General features: G+C 38.6%; 1 protein-coding gene across 11 annotated transcripts in view; it reads right to left on the bottom strand.

The window, feature by feature from the left end:
* Nucleotides 1-20,720, bottom strand: part of cntn5 (contactin 5) — a 103,515-nt gene that overhangs the window by 13,060 nt on the left and 69,735 nt on the right. For 2 of the 11 annotated variants that reach the window (XM_069161163.1, XM_069161162.1), the window contains 8 exons: nucleotides 17,568-17,755; nucleotides 14,017-14,153; nucleotides 13,741-13,870; nucleotides 11,153-11,297; nucleotides 6,222-6,349; nucleotides 5,623-5,822; nucleotides 3,617-3,737; nucleotides 1,190-1,348 (listed from right to left, as the gene is read on the bottom strand). In XM_069161163.1, the coding sequence (XP_069017264.1) occupies nucleotides 1,190-1,348; nucleotides 3,617-3,737; nucleotides 5,623-5,822; nucleotides 6,222-6,349; nucleotides 11,153-11,297; nucleotides 13,741-13,870; nucleotides 14,017-14,153; nucleotides 17,568-17,755 (1,208 nt within the window). The remainder of the gene's footprint in view (nucleotides 1-1,189; nucleotides 1,349-3,616; nucleotides 3,738-5,622; nucleotides 5,823-6,221; nucleotides 6,350-11,152; nucleotides 11,298-13,740; nucleotides 13,871-14,016; nucleotides 14,154-17,567; nucleotides 17,756-20,720) is intronic. The other 9 variants (XM_069161164.1, XM_069161167.1, XM_069161169.1 and 6 more) reach the window with 9 other exon arrangements.

Raw genomic sequence — 20,720 nt, 5'->3', positions numbered from 1 at the left:
ATATATCAGAAGGGATGAATCATTGTCGCACCTTCAACTCTGCTATTATTATCGCACGGCATATTAAGATTGATTACACACAATGCTTAGCAAGCCTTCATCTCTTAATGCTAAGTGATAGTTATTAATGGATATTCTGGCAAGTTACGGAGAAAAGAAGTTAATTCATTTCTAAGCAGTGAAAGAGCATTCATACTAAATGAACATGGATACGTCTTACAATTCAAGCCCAAAAGGTTAATTTCCTACTGACTACTGATGGGACACAGAACACAATCCGTACCAATGACATTTAATAAAGACTTAAATTACTTTTTGCTAAGCTCTTCTGAACAACAGCCAAGTTCAACCATAAAATGACAGATAACTGCCTTTCAACTCCTTAAAGGAATCGTCCAGATTGTATGAAATGGGTTGTAGGAGGTACTAATTCATAGTCAGTGTATAACCTGCATTAGAGAGGGGGGGGGGGGGGGGGGGGGGGGGGGGGTCGGTAAGCACCCAGCAGGCAGCTGTTTCGGCACACAAGCTAAGGGACTTTGTGATTCTGGTGTTAGTTTGGATTTCATCTAACGTGTTAAAACGCCACCAAAGTTGCACAATAACACAAACAAATGAACCGATTGAGGCAGTGATAGACCAGCAGCTCCCCTGTAATGCAAAATTGCTGTTTTATATATCAAAGGATGCAGTTACCAGTGGGAAAGGGCCGTCTGACGGCAAGATAAGCTGTGAAAATATAATAAATCCAGCATATACATAAGCTCATAAAGATTTGTTGCTCACCACGTCCACAGCACCATATAACTTAGCCTTGGTGCAAGTACAGCTCCCTGCTTCTCCAAACTGGGCACGTGGTGACCACCATGTCCAACAGGAAGTACTCCGACTATGTAGAAGAACCTTATAGATCCCCCACAACTAGTTTGGGCCCAAGCAACAATAAAATATATGGGAAGCATTATTTGTATATATTAACACAATCTTTTACATCTTCTCCTAATAGTAAGAAATTTGAATTTCTTAGTCTTTCTTCTGTCTCTTGAATAACAATAACTTTGCTCTAGTGGGGCTGATTCTCCTTCTCTGCGCGGGCCCTCGGGCAGGATTGCAGCCGTTGTATATGGCCCCTACGTTAACCGCCCAGATCTAAAGGCTAATCTGAGGCAATTTTCTCTTTATTGATTACCTGTTTTGACAGTTTGCCAGCCTAAAGAATATGGGCTCCGGGCCTGTAAATTATAGGTGCTGATAGGGCTGTGGTTGTCCAGGCCACGAGTCCAGGAGAGGGTGGCTGTGGTGTCTGTGATCTCCTCCACTATCACCACTCCAGGGGGTCCAGGAGGACCTGGTGGAGGAAGAATGATGAGACACAGACATGAGAATTACAGGCGTGAACCAGCGATGCTTCACAAATGTCGAGACAGAATGGAACAAAAACACATCTTTGCTGCTATTTGAATTAAGCTGGTCCATTGTGATGTCTTCATCCTAAATTGTTACTATTGGAAACACTAATGGATGCAACCGTGGATGTGCAGCTGTGTGCAAATGGTGACACTACTAGTTCCCCGGTGTAATCTTTACACAAACAAGCAACAGACAGAAACATGACATACTAAACTGAACCAGGATTCAGGCCGGCATAGATCTGCTGCCAAAGATTTCATGCTGATTAAATGATACTGAAGTTTTTTTTTTTGTTTGTTTTTTTGAGGGGGGCTGGTGGCAGTTTGCCAGTTCTGCTGAGCATAGCTGCGTTGTAGGCCTTCCCGTGTTTTAATACAGCTGAACATATGTTTACTTCAGTCTTCTGAGGTAAATGTTATCTGCAAGTGCAGCAAATGTCTAAGGACTCTTGGGGGAACAGCTGTAAGTCAAAAGCTGGCAGGTGGTAAGCTCGGTGAAACTCAATGTACTGCGTCTCCAAAAAGTACACATCAGAAGGCTACCGTGAGATGGGGTTATTTGCATTTTAAGATCCAAACAATTACTGTCAAAATAGTTTATTCATGTCCACTGTATGTAGTCGCACATGTGAAACAAAGGTTCTGAAGTACCGGCTCCAGCTGGAAGGTTTTTGTAGCAGTTGTTGTCTGTCAGCTAAAGCATTCTAGCGGAGTTTAGCCTTGACAGCTGGGTGAACACTATGCAAATGTTATTAAACATTGTGATGTGTTAACATCCACTACTTGTTTTATTCAGCCTTTCTGCACAGCCAGAACCTGAATCCTCCCCGCTGTACGGGTCACTCTACTGACCCGTTCAGTAAGCACCGAGCCCCCGGGTTGCTTTGTCCACTGACAATTCCAATTAAGTTTTGGGTTTTTTTTTCAAATAAGACGGGTTGTGTCCTCAGTGTTGAGGAAAAAAAAAAAAAAAAAGAGGGAGGCAGCGTTACTTCTCTCAGCTCTGATGCTGAAATTACACTACTCTATATGAAAGGTTGATGGAGGTTAATTATGAATGTTTTATTTCATTTGAATTCTACTTAGTAATTCATTCATATATATTAAATTAAATATATTTAATATAAAAACAAAATATTATTATTATTAGACTTTTATTATTGACAGTATGCTCGCAATTGAGGGCTTTAACTGTTAAAGTAAGAATTACAGCCAATTCGTATTTTATTAATTAGCAGCTAGTTACACCGTTTTCTCCAATAAGAGCAAAAGGCCAAGATATCTTATAATGCAAAATTCATACAATCACAAAATAAAATATAAAAAAAAATGCCTTATGATACAAGAGCTAAATGGGTAAAACAAAAACTTCAAGTTCTTTACAATTTGTTTGACATCATGAATCTAAACACCACACTTTTTATGTAAAGTTATAACCTTTTACACACACAACACAATCGCAATGCCAAGCACTTTCCGTCAGTATTGGCCCACCATACTATACACAATTATAAACAAATAACACACAATTGATGAGAAAATAACAACTTCCTGTCATCTTACAAGAAACACTCCTCCAGCTAGAATGTCATTCATTAAATTATATCACTGAACCTGAAAATATGATTGTGTCATTATAAAGATGACATCACATTTCAGCAACATACAGAAATAACCGAGGTATTTGATCCCAAGACATCTCAGCCAAAGTATTTAACAGCATGTATTAAACTTGTTCGTGCAGAGAGACCGTCTGTCGAGAACGTTGATAATATAATATGATAATATGACATTAGTCAAGATGATCAAAATGGGGCAATAATGTGAACAATGTCATTGAATAATTGTCCCCACCAGGAGCCAATCTCTAATAGCCAATATAATTAGCCAACTTGCTGCACTTGTAACAAACCAGGCTGATTTAACAGATTCACTGAAAACATAATTCAATTCCATAGTTTTGCCAACAGCAGCCCGTCTTGAAACAATAGTCAGGAGCCCACGTGTACACCGAGTTATAATTAATCATTTTTTGTGTTCATCAAAAAACTTGTCATTCTCATACAGTCTTGGACCAAGCTATCCAAGAATAATTCAGTCTAAGAATATAAATTCTGATCCATGGTTGTGGGTTAGTTCAAGCGGGGGTGGCGAGTCACTGCCCCTGGTAAAGAGAGCACAGGATGTCATACAGTATTTGAGCTTACCTCGAACAAGAAGTTCAGCTTCTGCAAATACAGTGTCAGCACTGGTCTGGGCCCTGCACCCATACTTTCCAGCATGCTTCAACAAAATGCTCCTAATCATCAGATCGACTGCCGAAGACTGCTGCAATTGGGAGAGGAAAGTATACAAAAAAAAAAAAAAAAAAAAGTTAGGTATTAGGCAAGCCTAAATGCGCTTGACAAAAAAGTCTGATTCCTTTACATCTTGTCGAGGCTCATGTGGCTTGAGAAGTTCCTGTTTAATTCAGGTGCTTGCTTGGTGCTACACTCCTCAGCTACCCGTATTTTCTCTGCTGAAATGAGAAGTGCCTTGGGCAAGACTGGGAATAATTCAAGGTCTACAGGCAGCTGTTTAGCACGAAACCTGATTAAAATTACAGACCATGCATCAGCCAGGCTTCGGTAGTGCCTGTAAAGGATTGTCACTGCAAATACTTTCTCTCCTGAGCAGGGGTTGTAGCAGAGGACACATCAGGACAGATGTGACTTTAATATCACTTTTGATGAAGGAGCAGTGACATAAACAGGATTCTCTGCTCTCCTGCTAATTAAATTTTTAATTTTATTCTATTGTTAAGTCACCAAAGACTTCTTGTTTGCATTGTGGACGAGGGAAATGTCAGACATCGCTTTGTAAAAATGTAAAACCAACCAGCTGGTGGTAAGAAACGAGCAAAAGATAAAGGTCGAAAGGGTCCAGCAAAAGTAAAAAAAGGTAAAGAGCTGGAGGTGAAATGGGATAGCGAACAATGCAGCCTCGATGTTGAATGAAGGCAAAGGTTAAATGCCTTTTTGTGTATACAAGTGGCAATCAACAAGGTCCGAGACTGTTCCTGTTCTGCCTGAACAGGGATCAGCAGCATATAAAGCTACATCCTTCGTGAGTAAATATTATAAGTTAGGTCAGCATCTGTGTTCCACACATTTTTGGAGAGCGTTTCCAATTCACCACGGATTTCAGCAGAAAGCACACATTACATTTTGTGACAAACTCGGGAAATCAGCAGCAGAGACCATTGTTTCAGAAAGCCTACAGCAACGGAGCAATGAGCCGGGTGAAGTGTTTTGAGTGACAGACAAAACCAAAGAAGGCACACGAGGTCAGGAGCTCAACCAGGTGCGTTATCTTTGACATTTACGGTGCAGTGCCCCATGAATTCATCCCCCGGGCTCAGACTGTCAACAATAAGTTCGACTTTGACGCACAGGGACATTCGCACACAACAGGAACAGCCTGTGAACTTTTTGATCCACCTTCACATTTTGCTTTTACCGGGAGAATATAAATGAAATGTTTCTCAGAATCATTGATCCAGTTTTTCCTTTACCAATACGAGATGACTTAAAGTCAAACAACAGGAGTAGCTACAACTGGGCATTCACACACATGGACGAGCCTAACTACTATGTAGTTGTTGTGAATAGATTCATAACCATGTTTTTTTTTTTAAAACAGATTTTGCCTAAAAAAAGACACTAGTTTGTGTTCAGAGTCCACAAAGTCTCCTTCCTATTTGCCATTCTGAATCATTGCTGAACCTTTCTATCACTCTATGTAAGTCTCTAATTGCTATTTTCAATTTCGCAGGATCAATTCAGAACCACCAGAATGAGTTTGATACACAAAACTGTTTGAGTCACTGCCAGGTTTTGATGATACCCGAGGCTGTCTGACTTTTAGCAGAGCTGATTGTTCAGATAAACCAAGTGTTTTGCTCAATAAGAGGAATATTAGATACAAAAGAACAAATGGAAGGAAAAACATTATGTTTTACTTTAACAAGGTTGATCTGTAAGATCAACAAAATTTGGGCAAATAAATAAATAGTAAAACAAAACAAAAATAAAAGTGAGTAACGACCATCTGTTTACACCCAACACGAGACATTGTAGAGCTAATTATATATCTTCAAAGGATGACAGACGGAGACAAACAAATTCATAGATAGACAAGACCATAACCAATATGAATTTACACTTAGTCTTACTTTTGCTCTTACTCTGGCTCTTACTGTTTGGATGAATTCAAAGTGGCCGCCATTGTGCTGAAAGTTGATGGGTTTCTGGTTGAAGAACCACTGGAAAGCCACATCCAGCGACGTGTCATGTGTCGCCTTGCAGCTCAGGACCACGCTCTCCCCCACAGTCACCTCCACTCTGCTCGGGCTGAGCGCAACACGCATGGCCTCTGGAAGCACAAAGCTGCTGCACCGTCACCTCAGGCTAACTCAAAGCTAGCGTCAAGCAGCAGCACTCGACTGAGACATCACTGCCAGAGCAATCATGGGGACGTAACCCTGACTCGGGCAGAAACACACACCTTTGTCGGATAAATACCCCGGTTTGCTCAATGTGGACTATACGCAGGGCATCTACGAGACTGTTACACATTCAAAACGTGTCCTTGTGATATGATTCTTGAATGTGAGAGCCTTTCTTCATGGCTGAGCAAGCACAATAAATTTCCTGGCACCTGAGCAAAGGTGTGTGGGGGGTGGGAGTGGGGGGATTGACATTGGGGACTGTTTACTGGTGGCAGACTTGTGCTAATTTGGCAGAAAATAAAGGCCCCCAGGGCATCACATACCTTTTACCCACAGTATGGCAGTCATCTCTGCCGAGCCCAACTGATTCTCTGCCCGGCACACATAGTTCCCCTCATCCGCTCGGCTGGAGTTAACAATTTTCAGAGTGTTGTTCCGTAACAACATAATCCTGTAAGAAAGTACACAAAAATCAATACAGGTATGACAAAGCAAATTCACGTACGAACAGTTGCACTACAAGCTTGCCCGTGAGATTATATGTTTGTGGTTGTGTTGGTTTACAAAAATACCAACATCCACAAGGGATGAGAACAGAGGAAAAAAGTAAAAGAAAAAATCTCCTCAGAAACTCTTGAAATAACCATTCACTAGAGGTATATATATATATATATAAATTGTGCTTACAGCTAACGAGTTATTATCAGTCAATCGAAAGTCACAAGACATTTGGCAGTTGTTTATGTTGCTAAAAAACTCAGGTGACAGCGACGTGAAGTCAAGAACAGTGTTTGTATTGGTTGTTTGATTCAGGGAGCATACAAACAAACACCTCTCATTAAAGCTCAACAATAGATGTGCAGATATCACGAGGTAGTCGCACCTTAAACAGGATTAAACACAGATGCAGTTTTAGGTAATGAGGACAAACATTCAGTAAAACAAAAGAAAGTGTCAGGATAAAGGAGGAGAAGTGCTGCCGAGTCTTTGAGGTGGTCACATACAGGTGCTCTTTGGCAGGGTTAGGAGAGCCCAGGTTTCCAGTGCGCACCGCTACTGAACCTGTCACATGCACGTGCACATGGAGGGGAGTCGATTGCGCAGTTACTGTAAAATACATACTCCCCCTCTGTCATTTTTACTGCATCTTCCCCCAACAGGGGCAAACCGAGAAGGGCAAGCAGGCAACTGAATTAAGTAACATCTGTCTGCCTGGCTGGCTGGAATAGACAAAGCGTTGTCATTATTAGTGGGGACAAATGTTCGGACATGGGTATGTAATGAGGTAATTAACTCAGGACATTTACTTTACTTTACTTTTATTATTGTTCTTAGGAGCCTTATTGTATAGAAAAATCAAAATCTAGAACCTGTGACTACAAAAATGGATTATGTTTTGGAGCGCCCTCTAATTGTCTCAAAGTCAGCTTTCAGGGGAACTCATGTCCTTTTGTGAGGTCCCCTTAACTCCCCCATTATTTGAGCCACACTCTTGGGTACTTCAGGTGTATTGTGCTGATCGATCTGGCAGGACAGAAGAAGCAGGATTTTAACATCAAGGACTTCTATTAAAATGCTACTCTATAACTTATCTTGTGCCTTTGAAAGAAAACAACAGGCTGCAATTTGGCTAAGTGCAGTATAATTTAAAATGCATTACAGGAACATTTTTGTTGTAAATGTGTGGAGAAGTCTCCCCAAGATGAAGTTAAATAGATGATAGGGTTGTTTGTTATCCGAATAGATATTTTCAAAAGTCAAAATAAGTGCATTCATCTTGCTCAGTGCTCATGAATCCACCTCAAACTTTGAATGTTAAAGCTTTCAATGAGTTTAAAGTAAAAACTGTCAAACCCTGATGTGTATAGCACCGAGCTGTCCTCCTGGGAAACTCGATTGTGAGAGGAAAAACAAACTGCCAAACGCCACACCTGCGCCTGAAGGACACTAGCAATGTGGTATTAACATTTTGCTCTGACTTGTGAATAACTGCTGGAGAATTACGTGCTTGACATAAGATAGTATATGATGCAACTGTATTCAAGAAGCCTGGAAGCAGGTGCATGAGCAGATGGCTAGAGAGCAGGAATTGTGTTAAAGTATGGTATCGTGATCATATTGAGCTCCTTCTCCCCTCAGTGCAAACTCCTTTTATCTGAAATACACACATTTATATTACATTGTATTTTGACTTGGGCCAGCGGAGGTGCAGATGAATATTTGCAAAGGTATTATTATGTTTTTGCCATTTATGCCTTTGTTTGACAGTGAGCAGTGAAGAGGCACACAGGAAAACATTCAGTGGCATAACGGGAAGACTATTTGTTATACTCAGGTCCCTGCCTGGAATCAAACCAGGAATGTTGCAGTTATAGGGCAACTGAGGCACACCGACAAAGCTGTTCTTCATCAGCAAATCTGTCATTTTATATCACATGATTAAAATGGGGCTGTGAGGTTTTTCTTGCCTTTTAATTTAACTCATATTGTTTGGCATTTATATTTACAACACTGAGCTCTCTCATCATGAGCAAGGTGATTGGAAATGGCAAAGAGAAACTCAGGAGGGCGTGACAAAATCGAGCCACACACACAATTCAGCAGCAATCTGCAGCCAGAAGACATTTTTCAAATTAGGGAGGAAATTCACATCCGACAAGGACACCGAGGCAGAAAGGACAAGATAGGGGCTGCTGGGTATACACAATATGCAAATCTCTCAACCGTAAGAAATCTAAAGACAACATTAGAAGATCACAGTAAACATACAGCGTTTGAAATCCTATTTTTCCATCTGAAGAAAACTATCAAACATTTTTAAATATTTTGCAATTTTTTTTTTTTTAATTCCAAATTATGCACATACTGACTGACTCTCAAACAAAGAGTCTGTGGATTTCAAATGAGTCAGGCCCATGCTTTCAAACTAATGGGATTAATACTTTCTATTTAAGAGACAAAAGCCCTGAACATTAGCGGAAATCCATGTTAATTACGAGCCTTCATTAAGTCAGCACAGCTGTCAATGCCAGATAAACGTGAAGCTGTTTCGATTCCTCCTCTGTTCTTCCAAGAATAGAAAGTCTCTCCATCCATAAACTCTTTACTATAGGTAATGGCAGAAAATCCTTGCAGGAGTCACCCTGGAAAACGCACCTGAAAACGCACGTCTCCCCTTCGTTATTTCACCTTTTTCCAGATAGAAATCATCTTTCAAGAGGTTGATGCCCATTTGAAAAGTGAGTCCCCTAATCACAACGTTATCCAGTTTACAGACTCATAATAGTGCTTTTAAGTTGCAACAGATGTCCTTTTAGAGTGTAAAATTCTCATTGGATTTGAGTTTTAGACAATAAAAGCACTATGTAGAGCAGCTTAAAAGGAAGTTGTGAGAAAAATTTGAATTACAGTACTGATTGTAGAGATTATGAAGAAAATGAATCACATACATATATAATGCCAACACGTAATAGTGAATGCTAAATTACTCTGAAGGGAGAGCCTAACTAACACTTTTGCCAATACGTTTTGTTAACAGTTTAAGGCTTTCTTGAGACATCTATATCTGAAATCAGATTAAAAAAACAAAAAAAAAAACAGATAAAGGTGGTCAGACAGGCATGAACCTCTCCGAGGCATTCACCAACAAAACTGAAAAATAGGTTTGGCGCGCTTTGACAAATATCTCCAAGGCTTCCTCAGATCCAGACCAGCCAGAGCCATTAATCACCTTTTTTAGGGCAACACTTTTACTGCCCATCCATCAGTTCTACAAAAAAAGAAAAGAAAAGAAATAGACATCCCAAATTACCTCAGAGGAATGTTTTTCTTTTAAATGAAAATGAAACCTTTTGCAAACTTCCATCAACCTCTTAACATGTTAAACTAATTCCTGAATGCTCGGTTTCTATCCACCCATCAGAGATGTGAAGATTTGTCGCTGGCTGTTTGAAGGATCCCTCCACTGAGGATCTGATTATCACCTGGCTGACCTCACTATGAGGCTGATGAACAGACTGCTGCATCTTGGCTGATAAACCAAGGCCTCATTCTGTTGCTCAAAACTTGGGACGCTCAGCAGCTGACGGATAATTTAAGCGGCGTCGCTCAGTTTGATTGATGGAGCCTTGCCGTGCTCAGCCCCCCTCTAGGTGCAATAGAGAGATGTTTCTCATAAAAGATGATGCATCTAACTGCATGTGAATTCCAAATGCAATTGTATGGTTTAAATTGTCAGCATTCTTGAGCAGGAGGTGGGGTTGAGGATGAGTCTCCAGAGCTTTGCCAGTACCTGAGGTGTTTTATTTTAGCAGTGACACTTAATTTCAGTTACAGTAATGAAACTATGATGTGTTACAACTAGACATGTATACAATTTCTCAAGGGCCTGTGCTGAAAAGATAACAGTTGAATTTATGCCATAAAACTATGATGGGTAGCAATATAAAGATATTGAGGGAGACAAACTTTTCATGACTTCATACATATTTTACAGGGCAATTAATTTTTTCTCATAATATTCTATTCTCTAAATTGTGCACGGAAAATAAAGATCTTACACTGTTATAACGCAGAGCTCTGGCACTTTGCATATGCTGTTACGTTTAAAGAAAATGCAAGCAGAAATGAATCCTTCCTCATAATCGAAAATATTGAATTTCAGACACTGAAACACACTTTCCAACATATCATTAATTTGTATTCACAATATAGACGCCGAGGCAGATCACAAGAGATACACATTTCTCTTCCTTTTCAGATATTGTACCAGGACATAAACTGAGACGTACACATATTACTGTATGACATTTTGCAAACGTAAAGATTTAACGATCTGCTCTATTGACATTTCTTTCTTTCATGTCTTCCATTTTTTTTGTCCACAGTATTTACCGTTTTATCTATAGATATTGTTTCACCACAACAGGATAAAATCTTTCTTTCTTCATGCAGCACGTTGCCACATTCTCAGCATGTGTTGTTGTCATGGGCTAAGGTTTGATGTAATGACCTCAATACATGGAGCCAGGAGACAGCATTTGCGTAAGCAAACATCTGTGCAGTCAAAGAGTCCTTGAGCGGCACTATCAGCTTTGGCATTCTCGCAAAGCTACACGCTAAAGACTCTTTTTCTGACACGGATCAGAAAATCTGTTTATTCATTTATTATTTCATATAATAGATGCATTCTAACTGACGACATTCAAAAACATTTCATCTATTCAAAAGTGTAGAAACTGAGCTGCTGCTGCACCTTTTATTTGGCTGAATCCTTCGGTCTCCTCTCTTCCATATTATCCGGGGTTTGGGTGATGCCCTCGGTTTGCAGTCGAGTGATACATCCTTTCCAAGTGTGGCTATGACCCGTACTGGATTGGGGACGAAGACAGGAGCTGATGCTGTGTAACACGGATGGAAAAAAAAAACCATTGTTGTCAACACAATCATATTTTTACTGTATGATTTATTAAGCCTATTAACTTAATTTTTGAACCAATGAGCAAATGTAAACATACAATGTTCAGTATCAAAAACTCTTCATGAGCTGTTATTTTAAAGGGATGTAAAACAAGCACTGAATCAAATGGCTCATGGGCTTATCGTGAAGGTTCTTCTATTTTAACAAACTACCTTTCTCAAAATAAAAGACACAAATTCAAACAATAGTGCCCTCTGTAAAAATGGGAGCACCTGTTTCCAGTGAATTACCACACCAGCCATTTGTCTGCTAATTATTCCACAGAAAATGGCAACACAGACGGGATTCTCATGGTATTCTGTGTCAGCTGGATCTGTTTGCAGCACAACTTGACCTGCTTATTTATGTGAAATACTTTTCTTTTGGAAAACAAAAAAAGCTGTGTGGTTGCTAAAATGTAATCATAATAATATTCTTGAAACTTATTCCAAAGTATTTTCACATTAAGTATTACTAAGCCTGCTTCCATACTCACACTGGTTTAATCATTCTTTTATATTCTATAAAACATACCACAGTTTGTCTTAATTCGGAACTAAATCAGTATCCATTACCAGGATATAAACACCACCGAGTTGTACAGCCTAATTTCTAAATAACTGCCATGTTGGATGATTTGTACTGCTTTTATGAATATTGTTTTTAACCTATATTTAACCAGGCTGCCTGAGTTAATAACAAGTACATAAACATGCAGCTTGCTTTAGGGAGCAAATTAAGTAGTAATGGTCTAAATAAGGCTTCAGGCACTGAAGTTGATGTGGTACTGGTATATAGCCGTATTACACATCAAGGCCGTCTAGCGGCTGCAGGGCTACGTCAACTGTGATTATTCAAATGCTGAATGATGCTTCATAGGTGACATTATACACAATGACAATTCAATCCCATCTGTAGCTACAGGCTGACCCCGCTCCCTTTAGCACTTGTGTCTTTGAGCCTGAGTAGCTGCCTGAGTGGCAGAGGTCCCTGTAGACTCAGAAAGTAGCACAAAACAGAGCAGTTGCTGTGCGTATTTGTTTTAATCAAAATGAGAGCAGGCCTGTAGCTGGTGGCAGCAGTGCCCCGTACTACTTCAGCCGCCACCCTCCCAGAAGAGCTGGATCTGGGACAAGATCACAGGCATGAGGGCAGCCGCTGAACCCACGTAGCCTCCGGTGATCGCTCATCTGCAGGCTGTTATTAGTCATGTAATCTGTCCTGATAGTGTTTGCTTGTGGACATCTCCACGGAGCACAGGTCACTGGGAAGATGTGCCTGGGGGGGGAACAGTTATGAAAACATTTGTCAACAGCTTCCAAATATCACCAATGTGACTGTGACTCCAAGGAAGGCAAAAAGCTACTCGTCGTCAGCTCAGATAAAGCTTATTAAAACGCAGAACTTTTGACTCCTCCAGACAACACCTTAAATTCAAATACACAAAGCGGTGGCTGTTTTACACAGATTTTAACCTGACGCTTCAAACTGAAGACAAAAATGAACTTTTCCCATTTGCAGTAAGATTTTAAAAATGTCACCGATTCCCCTTCAATAAAGGGCAAGCCATACAGACAGTAAATCAAACTGTCCCTCAGGGGAACATGAAAGGGGACCGGGTATCACCAGATGTGTCCCAGTATAGAAGATGACAAGGAGAAAATAGTGCATCAACACAGAACAGTGGACAGCTATTCAGCATGACTGTTATGTTTTTAGCCTGAAACCTTTAGGCTGAAGAGCAGTTTCCTTGGCTTTAAATGTCATTACATTTGTTCAAGTACACGATATGCAGGTTAACGGTAAACACTAACTAACAAATACCCGATGAGAAGTCATGTCCGAGGTGAAGGTTTGTTTTTTATAAGCAATGGGGATTGTAATGTAGTCTGTGCATTGATGACAAATGATAGAGGAGAGATAAGCCCCTAATGGAGTCATTAAACTCCATCAAAGAAACCATTGATGTTTCACTCCTAGTGTTTGCTCCCATTAGTATAAATCTATACCTCCAAATCATTGTTTTTTATTCTCCCCGGAATAATGTCGAATTGTTCCAGACACTCCTCAATGTGATGCTCGCAGACATCTCATTGTATACAACCACAAGAGACCTTCTTTTATTCATGACGTCCACTGTCTGGGTTAAATCAGGAAACATTAATTGGCAATCAGCAAACCTCACAGTTCAGCATCCCCCACTTGCTATTCAATGTCCCGTGCAAATCATCCGTTATACCTTTCTAGATGTCAATACTCCTGAAATTCTGTTCTTTGCAGAGTATCAAGAAATATTCTGAAAGCAAAATTAACCTCCTATAAATTACTACAATGATTTTTTTAAACAAATGATTTAATTGGTTTGGTCTAATTTGATAAATTACCTAAAATCTTGAGTTCGGCATTAGAGTAGATGGTGCCGTATTTATTTTCTGAGACACACTGGTACATTCCCGAGTCCGTCGGCTGCACTTTGTAAACGGTCAGCTCCCCGTTCACGATTTCAAATCGACTCTGTAACAACAAAGAAATGTAAAGGAACATCACATCTGTATATAGACATACTTTACATGATAATGCTGTGAAGTTTCATAGGAATAATTCAGATGCTTCATGGTACAATCAACAATGGAGAAGTTGCTGTGCAGTAAAATGGGTACCTGGGATGTCAAGGGCAAACCATTACGAAGCCAGCGATAGGTGGGCCGGGGCCTCCCAATGGCCTTGCACTCCCACTGGAGCTTCTCCCCGCTATCCATCTGAGTATCATTAATCATTCTGACCCACTGGGGGAGGGCTTGAAGATAGAAAAAAAAAAAAAAAGATTTAGGAATAAGTAATGTATCCTTGAAACACACAGGGCACAAGTTTGGTTACCTGTACTTTCTCGAGGAAGAACAGATGCATAAATGCCAACACACGATGGAAGCAGCTGTATTAAAGATGAATCTTTACATTTTTTGTGGTTTTATCAATTTCACAAAAAATTAACCGGCAACTATTTTGATTGCTAAATCATACAAGTGATTTTTCACTTATGACCTGACAGGCCCAGACACGCAACCTGGTTTTCTATTTTATTTTTACATTCGTGGGGTTGTTACACTGAATTTGTCCCCCAGGATCACACTCTCGACACCGAGCTCTACTAATTTAATATGTTCTGAGGCGTCTGAGGGAAAACATTCAATGCAAATGACCTGAACATTGGCATGATGACCGTTCACAACAACACAATCTTCCCTCTGCACTATCCTTACTTATAATAAATAAAAAAAAAACACAAAATGAAATAACATGTTTCGGCGACAGGAAATTGTTAAGGGATATTTCGAATCGATTTTTTGTTTTGTTTGTTTTATAGATGAAACAGCTATTAAATTATTAAAATATCAAATAATCAATTCGGAAAAAAAATGTTTGTTGACACCATATTTATGAGTAGATGAAGTAATCTTAATTATTATTTCTTGGTAAGGAATAAGTATATCCAGTAAACAACAAGCACTTTAAACAACGTAAATACTAACCGAAAGAAGCAACCTGTTCAATAAGGTTGGTTTTATTATGATTATAGGATTTGAATGTATCGCACTCAAAAAATAATTAAAAAAAAATTATCGGGCTCCGAGTTGTATAGAAGAAAAAAAGCTACCCACTCTTCTCAAAATGCAAACCCCATTCATGCATTTTGTTTCATTGTGTAGAAAACATACTCAAAACTGTAAGGAGGTCAAGGTAACTATGGGAAATAAACAAGCAAAAATACATGTAAAGAGGCAGGAGCAATTTCCACTTTGATGGTTATTCAGTCAAGCCTTTATTCAATCCCCAGTATTTTAGCTTGTTTGTTTCCTACGGTTACTCGTATCGTGTTTTTTTTTCCCCTTCCATTGCATGGCTGGTTCATGGTCTATGCAAACTTGCCAACAGTCCTTCCTGGGGGCCCTTTTACCATCAAGTTTTTTTCTCTCTCTTGTTTCCACAGCCTATTTACTTATTTTTTTCCCATCTACATCCACTGTCCAACTCCATATGCTGCAGGAAATCTCTGTTGCAGCTCAACATTTGAACACTTTAGAAGCTCCAAGTTTTTCTTTTCATCTTGTAGTTTCTTTCCAGCTAGTGTGTCTTATCTGTGGTTTGAATTTGTTTTATTCTTGTACATTTACAAAATTATAAAATTGTTTTACCAGGGGCAAGATTGTTCAGCCGATCTTGTGTGTGAGGGAATATTAATCAGTCATTGATGTACTCAAAGTTATTTTTTTCCATTTTATTCTAATCATTTTTATTTGTAAGTTCTGCTACAATTTTAATAGGTTAGGTTAGGTAGTTACTTTATTAATCCCCAAGGGGAATTTTTTTTAATATATATAATATATATATATATATATATATAATATATATATATATATAATATATATATATATATATATATATATATATATATATATATATATTATAGCAGAGTATTTTAATAATAACCTTGAAAAAAAAAGTGTCTGTAAAATATTAAATAACCATGTGCAACCAGCACTTAAAAATCGATTTAAAGACTAACTTCCTTGGATCAACTTAAAATGTTGATAACAGTGTGATATCATAATATGGTCAGCGTAATACAATAGTAAAAATCAGTAGTTGCACATACATTCCTTACAAGTTTTGCTTTACATTTGTCTTGTCTAAAGACGACAAAAATGTCTTCCTCTAGATTCTTGTATAATATGACAGAACTTCCTGACCCAAACACTGCACATTGAATTGTGGTGTCATTGTCATGCAGTGTGTGCATAGAGACGAACACCCCCACTATTGAGCCATTTCCCCCACGGTAACATGCCAAGCACGTTCTTCTCTATTCTTTGCATATTGCACCTTGAGTAGAATACTTTTTTTTGTGCGGTTTGATTGAATGATTATGGTCAGGAAGGTCTACCTCACAATGAAAGTTCAAACTACTGGCTGACCTGTGTAAATTACATTTAGTGTGAGGCTGGTACAAATTAGGCTCCCTATTCTCCTTGTGATGTCAACAGAATGGAGGTTGCCAAGAAGTGCACAGCCTTGGAAATGTGTCCTACCAAGGTTGGAGCAGTCCATTATCTTGGTCCTGTGCACATGGCACAGACAGAGAAGAATGTGAGTCATGCACCCTCGTGGATAAGTTTAAAGAAAGCTGAAAACGGCTCTAAATAGAAGTCAATTGATACATAATCAGAAATACAGTAGTACAGGTAGTACTTATTGACAGAATCTGCATTTCTTTCCATGCTTTAGAGGTGATATTTTTGTTGATGAGCCAAGATTTAGTCATATAAATTATAGTTTATGCCTGAATTAGATTTTAAGCTTAATCATTAGTATCAGTTTGAATAAAATGCGGTCCTAATTAATCATATTCCCAACAGTAGCTCTTTCTATAATTAAGGTGTTTATTATTGTTATTTTATTTAAAGATCTTGTTAAAAGATAATTTTTTTTATAGTGAAAAACATCTCAGAAGAAACAGGTGTGAGTAGACGATTGATAAAAAAAAACAAAAAAAAAACAGTACGTGTACAAAGCCATGTACGGTATATATAAAAAGCAGTAGAATTTTTTTTTTAATCAAATCATATTGCGAAAGAACGTTGGCCTACTGTAGTTTATTAAAACAATAACTAAACAGGGATGCAGCAGAGAACAAAACATACCAGACTTCTTGTATAAGAGACTCACATCTTTCTCAACTATAACAAAACAGCTCATTTGTTGCAGTGATGCATACATACTTGCTATAGATTATCTGGAATGGCTTCATAATTAGTTCTTGGACCATTCAGCGAATTCCCCAGGACCGGTAAGAGTTACTAATCTTAGATTTTTAAATAGCAAAGACTATATTCGGAAAATATTGCTTCTAAACTGTGGAAGGACAGAAATAACTTAAGAAAAATTCAGAGAAATTACTTGTACTGCTATTCGTGGAATAAATATACCGACCCATGATAATGCTTGCGTTCAGATAATGTATGATGGCTGTACAAAAGTATTGGATCATAGCAAATCAGCAGAGAATAAGAGTAGGAGTGGCGCTGTAGCCAAATGGTCATGTTGCACACTTACCACATAAACACCATGTGCAAAGTTTGACTTTTCTTCCTCAAATGAGAAAGACAAATAAAAAAAAAAAAAGAGAAAAGAATGAATATTACAGTATTCTCACACTCACTGTAGACCTGTAGATGTCCTTTGAAAGCAGTGCCTCCTCTTGGATTCTCAGCTTTGCATTCATAAGTTCCCGAGTCCTCCAGCTGAATATTGGGAATCTCTAGAACGGCCTGGGACTTCCGAAGTCTTGCTTTCTTGGGGATGTTGCCATTTATCTTCCTCCATGTGATTGTTGGCACTGGACTGTAAGAAAAGACGAGGAGTATTCTCTATTACATTATGTAACACAGTATCCCAGGAGCATTTGCAGTATGTACAGACACTATATGGTGTGAGCAACAGGAATAAACACTTCAGGTTAATGATTTCCTTATAAATAACAATTTCACAAGTATTTCACATGTAGAATAATATCAGGATGTATACTCACAGATTAATTGTAATTTGAGAATGCACATCTAATATTAATTACAACCGATGTTTTAGAAAGTGTTTTTAATAAAAAATTTTAATGACAAAAAAAATAAAATAAAATTATACTTGTTACAGTTTTTCGTTTATTTCTTGTGTTGCATGGTTTGAATTGTTGTATGTCCAAGTTTATGGCTTCAAGAGCTACTAGATTAATCAAGTTACCCGAGTTTGGATCGCAAATACAAGCAATTTGAAGCCTTCAAACTACTCATGATACATTTACTGTACCAAACAATCCACAGCTGACGCTTTATTAAACTCCATATTTTAGAGGGACAATATTTAAATCAGGTTATTACAACAACCAGAGAGCTTTTTAGGATTAGTATTCAAGCAATGTTAACCATCCCTGTATATTCATGAGTTTCCCATAGATCCTTATGATAGATGACTTGCACATGCAGAGAGAATTCCATACTATGTGCAAAGTATCAGCCGTCTCTTGTATGACAACCAGATTTGACAGGTCTCTGAAAGATGGAAATGTGACACCATGCAAACCTCCAGTGAACCTATCAATCATTTAGCCAAGACAGAAATGTTACATCCCTGAGCTTCTCTATTTGATCCATTTTAAATTCACAAGGACAATGAAGTGCTTTTGGCTGCAATGGACTCAAATTAGGATTCAGACCATGTTTTGCTCTAAACAACAAGTTTCTTTTTCATTTAGAATAAGAGTTCTGTGTCACACATTTTTTTTGGTAGACTATTGGTTTCAACATTGTTAGTTTATTTGTATTTTTTTTAAAAGCAAACGAATGAAATGACAAACATTTTGTGTTCCTCATGTCGCAGTGTGAAGCACAGTGACAAGTCAGTGGTTTCAAACATACTTGGGTTATTGGAACTCCAAATTTCTGAACATGAACCATGCGTCGCTGGTGCCACTAGTACTATATCTTTCTATCTGCAGGACAGACACCTTTATATTTTAAAAGTATACTAAATCAGCAATAAAAATGGCTCCACAGAGTATGGCTACCAGAGCAAAATATATACTGAGGTCAAATTAAATAGTAGTGGTTTAATATGGTCTATTATTTTGTTGCTGGTATTTTCATTTTAATTGTTATTGTGTATGAGAACAACATAAATGCCAACAAGAACTAACAAGAAACCTAATTAGCATTCATGAATGTGACATAGAGGTGTTGTGAAGCACTTCCTTATACTGAAAGTTATTGACAGAAAATGTTTCTGGAGACTTTTGCTGCAGTTAAACCCTCAACTAGCCAGAGAACAAAGGAAATCTGTAGAGACCTTTGGGGGTTGGAACATAAGTGGGAATCTTCCCGAGTCCATGGCAGGATTTCTCTTTGGAGGCTGAATAATGAGCATCGGTCCTGTACATGCTCACAGTACTTCGGGGCTGGCAGGAGGAAATAGGCTCACTCAGTTTAAAAAATGAGAAACACTTCCTGTCAGTGTTCTCTGAAGCCGTTCGCATAATCCCCTGTATCTGAAACTCTGGTCATTCTTGTTCATTTGATCATAGTATATAAACTGAGCATTTTTCACCCTAACATTGTGAATGTGTTAGACACGGGAGTTTATGTAAGGTGCAACAATTTTCAATTTAAGAATTTGCCCATAGGCAGGCTCTGTAGATTACATCTTAATTAGCATTCCACACAATTGCTGTCTCATCTGGACTTGTTCCACATAAAGGTTTAAAATTAAATCGAATATAATGGTGAATTGGTTTTCTTCAGATCATTAAGATCTAGATAGCGCCCCACAATTTAGCTCATTTGGTAAGCTCTAAATTTCTTTATCCCTTTAGGAAATTCTAAACTATTTTGAAAGAAGTATCCAAATGAAACACCAAGACACATTTTACCTGTATGATGTGAGCACAAACAGCTGTCTTTCAGAAACATTAACCCCAGCACCAAAGAGTATAAAATGTGTTGCGTAAAGAGGCACTGCTGCTGACAATGTGGTCCTGAAAGTAACTGCAGGGCTTTCGGAGTTTGATTCCCTCTGGGGTCACTGAAACTAAAAGTATATCCGCTACTCAAAGGCTATTTGGATGAAAGCCTCCAACACATGCTACATATTATGTTTTAAGTGGAAATGAGTGGGTTGCATGCGTAACCCATCAAATGTACAAGGCTTTTCGAACTAGTATGAACTCCACTCTCAAATATCCCTTGAAATGAAAACAGCGAACAGAACTGCACTCTCCAGAGTTGCTTGTAGATCAGACTCTAAAGCCAGGATTTTAAACTTAATTTGATGAATTTGAAAATGTCGAAGCAATATGTCGTTGTATATTGGTGGATATTATCATTCATGGTAAATATTCTTACCCTTGCTTTCAAAAACAAAATACAGGCTGAATGACTATAAAACAACTAAAGGCTAAATGTGTGTGTATCAGCGTGTAAATGTTGATTGTGCATCCTATAAATCTGCGACGTTGCTTTTCTGTTGCCATTACATCTACAGCATTGCCTGTATATCACGGTTAGAGTCTCTAGCCTCTAGATGCTTGATTTGTATTATTGAGCTACAGCATATACAGTATCTACGAGGGTCCGTCAATACGTTCAGAGACTGCTCCTGTTGTGCGTGAGCGGTTAAGTGTCACGGAGCAGAGGAAGCTGTATTCTTTGTGAGTACGTTTTCCAAGTCTTATCGTTCGGATAAAAAATCATCACCTCAGTTACACATGATTTTGTTGGTGGTCGTCCGGCAATTTTGTTTTAAACTGAGCACTGTATTTAGT

The sequence above is a fragment of the Embiotoca jacksoni genome, unplaced genomic scaffold (assembly GCF_022577435.1).
Source record: "Embiotoca jacksoni isolate LCO1_2020_lvr unplaced genomic scaffold, fEmbJac1.0.p SCAF_28, whole genome shotgun sequence".
NCBI classification, from domain to species: domain Eukaryota; kingdom Metazoa; phylum Chordata; class Actinopteri; family Embiotocidae; genus Embiotoca; species Embiotoca jacksoni.
Note: the sequence above shows the minus strand (reverse complement) of the source record. Positions and strands in the feature narration are given on the sequence as shown.